Genomic DNA, 6,948 nt, shown 5'->3' on the forward strand with positions numbered 1-6,948 from the left:
AAAACATTTTCATTTCAAAAATAAATTAATTCTTTAAAAATATTCGTATGCAGGACATAAAACTGCATTTTCATTATCATACCTTGTTACCACAGTCATCCTACCTTAGTAATAAAAAACCTGTTAGAGGCCAGGAATGGTGGCTCATGCCTGTAATCCCAACACTTTGGGAGGCCAAGGAGGACGGATGACTTGAGGTCAGGAGTTCAAGACCAGCCTGGCCAACATGGCAAAAACCCATCACTACTAAAAATACAAAAATTAGCCGGGCATGGTGGTGGGCGCCTGTAATCCCAGCTACTCAGGAGGCTGAGGCACAAGAATTGCTTGAACCCAGGAGCCAGAGGTTGCAGTGAGCTAAGATTGGGCCACTGCACTCTGGCCTGGACAACAGAGCGAGACTCTGTCTCAAAAAAACAAAAAACAAAACAAAACAAAAACCTGTTAGAAATAGGGTGGATGGAAAAGGGTTAGATTTTATGCACAATGGCCAAGAGTAAAAGGGAGATGTTCAGAATTTCTAGAAAGGATATAATTAAAAGCAAATGCCATCGTAAGTCTAGAAAAAGTTATATGAGTTAACGAACAGTATTTAAAATAAAAAGTTAACTAAAATTTATCTAAGTTGTAGAGTACATTTGCATTCCATTAAAAAAAATTTGTTAAAGTTCAGCTATTGAAAGGATTCTGATCTGCATTTCCCTATTTTCCAGTTGTTCTATAACTCCCACTTTAAAATAGGTATATATTCATACAACTCAATCTATATTTTAGATTTTGCCTCAACTTATTAAATTATTTTTTTAAAAAAGAGGGGGAAAGAAGATGATACTATGAATTTCCATGGGGTACTAGACTTTTCAGGGTATACTCAAGGTGCACTCCACCAAAAATTTATTAGGTTAAAGAGATGATTAGTGACTTTGGGATGTGGCTATATCATGTCTATACTCACAAATACATGTCCCTCCAGGTTTCTTCCAAGCTAGGACCACTTCTGTTATAGAGTATCATTTTTTTTTTTCCCCTAACAGAAATAATCTTCCCTCCATGTGGTAGAATAAATAACAACATTACTACTCAATTTGTAGTTTCCAAATTTCTTTTTTAATTGATCCCCTTTTTTTGGTTTTTTTTTTTTTTTTTTTTTTTGAGACAGAGTCTTACTCTGTCACTCTGTTGCCCAGGCTGTAGTGCAGTGGCACGATCTAGGCTCACTGCAACCTCCACCTCCCGGGTTCAAGTGATTCTCCTGCCTCAGTTTCTCAAGTAGCTGGGATCCCAGGCACCCACTACCATGCCTGGCTAATTTTTGTATTTTTAGTAGAGACAGGGTTTCACCAGGTTGGCTAAGCTGGTCTCAAACTCCTGACCTCAGGTTATCCACCCGCCTCAGCCTCCCAAAGTGCTAGGATTATGGGTGTGAGGCACCAGGTCCGGCCTCTTAGTTGATCCTTGAACAATTCTATGAACACTGGGTTTCGGAAGGCATTATTACTCAGAAATATCAAGATTTAATGTCACACAGCTAAATAGCAGAGTCATGACCAAACTCAAGTCTTTTTCAGTTGTTCTTCAAATGTATCCATCCCGGAATGAACTGGATCATATTTGTAAAGCAAACTTTGAGATGTGAGTGTATACTCACTCAGTTCTGGAAGAGAGCTATAACCACTATAAAACTAACAAAACCTCAAAGAATTCTATGTTTCCAGACCAATTCACGTGCAAATTTGGAGTTTTTAACTAAAAGGCTTTCTTAAGTTCCTTCTAACTTTTAAGATTTTGTTCTTCTGTGGGCCCACTAATTCAGGTACCTAGCAATATATAAAATATTCTTCAAGGTCTGCTGATGTTTATTTACGCTAGTTTGTGGACAAAACTGGAATACAGTACTCCATCTCTGGAAATGACTCAACTTTAATTATACACAACTAGAATAAAACAAATAGAAAAAAATGTAACTTTTAAATGGTCTGTCACTTTCTAATAGTCACTAATTATTGAAACAATATTTTTAATTACCAAAATGCTTTAATGACTAAAAATCGCTATCTGAAGCTCTAAACCACACTAAATTATTTACATTCTAAAGAGTCATTGATAATATTCCCTTATTTTGATATCCAGATCACTATTTAATTTTGAAATATCTTTTTCAGAGGGTCCCAATATTTCTTGATAAATTATCCAAAGTGTCGCACATACTTTTTTGATGGATGCCATTTGTTCTTCTCTCCATTCAGGTTTATTTTTCTTTGCATTCATAAAGAATTCACTGACTCTTTGTTCTAGTTGATCCATTGCATCTATGACATAATAAAAAAATCATATTAAATGACCAAATTCATATACTAAATATACATGGTTTGATTTAGGGAGGGAAAAAAATCTGACAATATATACTCTTTCACTTTGCCAGTAACTTAAATATGTTATGCTTTGATTATGTAAATATATAAAGCCTCAATTACCTTCCTTTAAAAAGTTACAATTTTCCTTATTGACAGATTATTTTTGTTTTTGTTATTTCAAAATTTTTTCCAATAGCCAAAGTAGAGTCAACAAAGTAGATCGGCTCTATCCTATAATTTTGAGCAATACAGCCTTGGGGTCAAAAGCTATAGGTGTTAATCAGACAAATGTACCAAACACAATGAAAACACCATTAGATAATCTTCACATTTCTTTTAACAAGAAAAAGTGATAAAAAGATTTGGTATATGGCATTAAACATCTCATCATGTCATATCCCAACTGAAAGTAGTAGGTGCAATCATTTAAACATTAATTCTAGATAAATTTTCCCCAAATTAAGTGCTAAGACTAATCATCTCATTGGATGTCTGCTTAAAAAAAAGGAAAAATTAATAAAAAGGATTCTGTTGTTACGTAAGTTGAGAAAAATCTTTTCATAGCATACTTCTTTTGGAGATTTTCAGTCCACAATAGCCTTTTAAAGACTCTGTGAAGTACTATGGTTAATTTTCAGTATCTTCCTTTGTTTAAATAAGCATTTCTGAATTTATTTGGCACACTGTTCTGTTAATCCATAATATCTATTAACTTCAGAAAATTCGTTACTGTAAAGAAATGCACGTTTAAAAACCCTGTAATATGTATTCTGTAAGCCCAAATTATGAGAATTTAAAATTTTAAACAAAATATAAAAATAAATTTAAAATAAGTTACCCTTTATTTAATGCCTACTTTGTATCAGATACTATAAATTCTAATCCATCCGTAATATTTTAAATCCTTAGATGATTCTCTTTTTATAGACAATGAAAGCCCCACACAAGTGGTAATACAGTCAGAGTCAATGAGTAAATTAGTAAAGCCCTAAAACAAACTCAGATCTATCTGACATCCATGTCTATGCTCAGTCCTGCAGAAAATACTTCTTCAGCAAATCTTTAGCATTTCGACTACACTAAAATTAAAATGAATTTGTGAGATAGCTGGAGAACCACACACACAATTCATACTTCATACCACAATCCACTGAACAGAAGGTGGCTTCCATGCCACCACTTTTTATTATGTGCCACCTGAAACTTACTGGAAAAATATACCCATAAACAAAGGGTATAGAAGTGGGTGTGTGGTCATGGGCAGAGAAGACAGGGGCAGTGAAAAGGACAGGTTCTCAGCTGCAGCAAGTGGTCCCTAAGCCACCTATTTATAGTCCTTGCCCTACGAAAGAGCAAAGTTAATTTGGGGAAAAAGTCACAGAGACTACCAAGCTATCACTGAAAGAAAAATAAATGTTCACTAACTGCTAAAATTTTTAGTACAGCACATAAGAAACTTTACAGTGAAATCTAATTTCTGTCACTCATTTTAACCAAGAAAATGACGATTCTGTTACAATTTAAAATGTATCTTATAATGTGTAACGAAGTTTTCAAAATTTGACATTCGCCAGGGTCTCTAAAGAGCTATATATAACCTGTGCTTCTATGCTCTCCACTCTTGAAAAACTGAATAGGATGAACTTTAAAATAAGTATAAATGCTGAAATCTAAGTTCGATACGAAAAGGCTCAAGACAACATCTCAACATTTATTATGCTGACGTGCACTGAAACATAGATAACTATCTCAATGACGGTAGAGAAATATTTTTTGCACAATCCTACATTCTAGAAAGGAATACACCTGTCCCAATGCCGCCTCCTCTTGCAAAAGCCAGAAAAAAGTAGCATGGGAGGGAAGGAAAACGCGAGATTCAGGGCTGCCAGTTCTTTTTGACAACTCCTTATGCACCAGCGGAGTGAGCCAGAGGACAGTGAAAGAGCATTAGGCGCTAGCAGTGATGAAAAGCAAGTCTGGCACTGAACGCGCGCAGCCAACATGAAGAGCAGACGCGCCGACTTACTCTGCACCTGCAGGTCCATCTCGCGCATTTCCGTGAAGCGGTCCCGCAGATCCATAGGAAGCTGCTCAATCACTGTCAAAGGGAGAGTCCGTCAGAGGGGCGGGGCCAACGGCGAAATACGCGCTTACGTCACTGCGCGCGTGCGTCAGGGGGGTCGAGGGGGCCGGCAGCCCACAACGAGGCTGCCAGTTACCGTGAGAGAGAAACATCCCCCGCCGCCCCCTCCCTCCCGCCATCTCGCTGCCCGTCCACTCGCGCTCTTGCCCTCCCGCAGGTCCCACCGGCGGCCGCCGCCAGCGCCGCGCACTCACTTTCCAGATAGTCTTCTAGGTACAACATCGCGGCCCTTAGAGCTGAGGGAACAAGGGGGTCCAGGGGTTTATTTGTGTCACTCGCTGTCGCCGGAGTTTTGTCCCTTCCAATATGGCGCCTCCGCTAGCAGCACCCGCTCGACTCCGGCAAAAAAAAAAAAAGAGAAAAAAAAAAAAACCACTTTGGCGCCTGACGGCGCTTGCCTCACTGCCGCCCGGAACTGCTATTGGTTGGTTAAAGGAATGACGTAAGCCGGCCGGTGTTCGCCCCCGTGCCTTTGTGGGAAATGTAGTTTTCTTCCTGCTGAGCAAGGGTTGGCGCGCTGGCGGCTCCCCTCGTAGAAACTACCAATACCAGGCGCCATTGCAAACAGTGCGTAACAGAATCCGAAATGCGGTGCCTCTGTTTATTTGTTGATTTTTGCACAGAGAATGGCGGGAGTTGTGTGCGCCTGCATAACACAACTAGGAACAACTTTTCACCTGTTCTTTGCTGTGATTCCATGCCCCGGCGTTTGTGAGTCATGGGTTTCAAGAAGTGCCAGGCAAATAGCAAAGGTTCTAAACGCTAGAATAATCAGCAAAGTTCGGGGAATTTGGGTTACTTAAACTAGAACTCTCTGCTGGAATTTATCCTCATTATTCACTCCTAAAATATAAGAGAGACACCTGGTTGGCTTATGTCTAATTTTGAAATGGTTTAAACTGAGACTGTGGAGTGAATATGCATTTCCCAGATTAAAAGATGCACAAATAGTGTCAATAGCCACTTACGTATTGTAGTTTGCAGTCCGTCTAATCGTCATTCTAATGTAATTGATCTATACATACAATGTGCACCCACAAATAATAGTAATAATAATAATCATCATCATAGTGAGCAGCCATGAATTACGAATGGAGCCTTCATTTCGAATAGGCTGTAATAGCAGTAACTTTATGTTGAGTAAATAGTCCATATTCGAGGTTGGTTGTCTTGGGCGTTCTTTTTCTACTTTGCGACGTCTCCCAGCGAAGGTTTTCCTGTGATATAGTTAGTACGTCCCTACTCAGTTTCTTTTTACATTGTTTTTATTAAAAACTCTTGCATTCAATAAATACTAGGTGTTGTTTTCCTCTCTTCTTAGCTCTTCGATTTTCTGGGGAAATTGTCATTAGTTGATAATTTATTTTTCATTTTGTGTTTTTCAGATTGCAGTTGAAACTGTGTGTGTGTGTTCCCTGCTTTCCTTCTCCATTACATACTCTTACTCAAGGTTTTCACTCATCTTAAGCAGGAAACTTCCCTGTCGTGAATGATGAATCATGATGAATCTCAACGGAACCTTACTTCGATCTGAATAAGAATTAGAATTTTTTAGTTTCTAGTTAATTTTTTCATTACTTGCATCTAAAATCAAGTACTTTCAATCTTTTTCTCCCTTCTTTTCCTTCTTTCTTCCTTTCCTCTTTCCCATCCTTCCTCCTTCTGGTTGCTTTTAAGATCTCTTTGACGTCTTTTTGCAGTTTTGCAGTGATCTAAGTCTAAATTCCTTTCTTATTCCCTTTTCTTTCCTTAAATTTTTAAAATTATGCTTAGGATTTGAGGGGATTCCCAAATTTCAGGATTGGTGTCTTGCAACAATTCTAGAAAATTTTCAACGATTGTCTTTTCAGTATTGCTTATTTCTCATTTTTTCCGTTAAGACTTACTCTCTTTATTCTCTTATTTATCTTAATCTTTCTTTTATATGTTTTATTTTAGAATTTTCAGAATTTTTCAGGTTTAGAAGTTCTATTTGGTTCTCTTTTCAAGCCATTTTCTAATTTATACAAATTATTTAGTCTGTATCTTGTTTCTGTTAAACCTAATATTGAAAAATGTGTGGGCCTTTTTGCGCTATTGCTTCAGAAATGGGCACTTTTGCTTATGGTGCCTATTTCCTGTTGGATTGTGATTTTGGACTCTGAATTCCTGTTTCTGGGATTACAAGCATAAGGATTCTTTGAGGCTGGAGTTGAAATTGAGTTTTCCTGGAGAGCATTAGAATTTGCTTGTCAATTTGTTTGGAGACATCATAAACCCTAGGACCAGATTAAATTGTCCACTTGAGGTTTATTGTATTGCACAGATAGATTGAATTTGGGCCTCTATCCCAAATGAATTGTTACAGATTCTCAGAGGAGAATTTTTTCTTTCTTTCTTTACTGGGCTCCAAGGCCAAGACACGTTTCATTACTGGCCTATTTTGTGCATGAGGCTTATAAGTCATTTACC

At 37.8% G+C, this 6,948-nt stretch overlaps 1 protein-coding gene across 5 annotated transcripts in view; it reads right to left on the minus strand.

Annotated features, from left to right (window-relative positions):
* Positions 1-4,864, minus strand: part of ING3 (inhibitor of growth family member 3) — a 28,295-nt gene extending 23,431 nt beyond the window's left edge. For all 5 annotated transcript variants that reach the window (XR_645351.2, XM_003896507.5, XM_009203761.2 and 2 more), the window contains exons 1-3: positions 4,692-4,864; positions 4,381-4,452; positions 2,209-2,309 (exon numbers count right to left, since the gene is read on the minus strand). Coding sequence is in view for 4 of the 5 variants with exons in the window: in XM_003896507.5 (XP_003896556.1) it covers positions 2,209-2,309; positions 4,381-4,452; positions 4,692-4,719 (201 nt within the window). In the remaining variant the exon portion in view is untranslated. The remainder of the gene's footprint in view (positions 1-2,208; positions 2,310-4,380; positions 4,453-4,691) is intronic.
* Positions 4,865-6,948: the final 2,084 nt, after the last annotated feature.

This window comes from Papio anubis, chromosome 4 (assembly GCF_008728515.1).
Source record: "Papio anubis isolate 15944 chromosome 4, Panubis1.0, whole genome shotgun sequence".
NCBI lineage: Eukaryota > Metazoa > Chordata > Mammalia > Primates > Cercopithecidae > Papio > Papio anubis.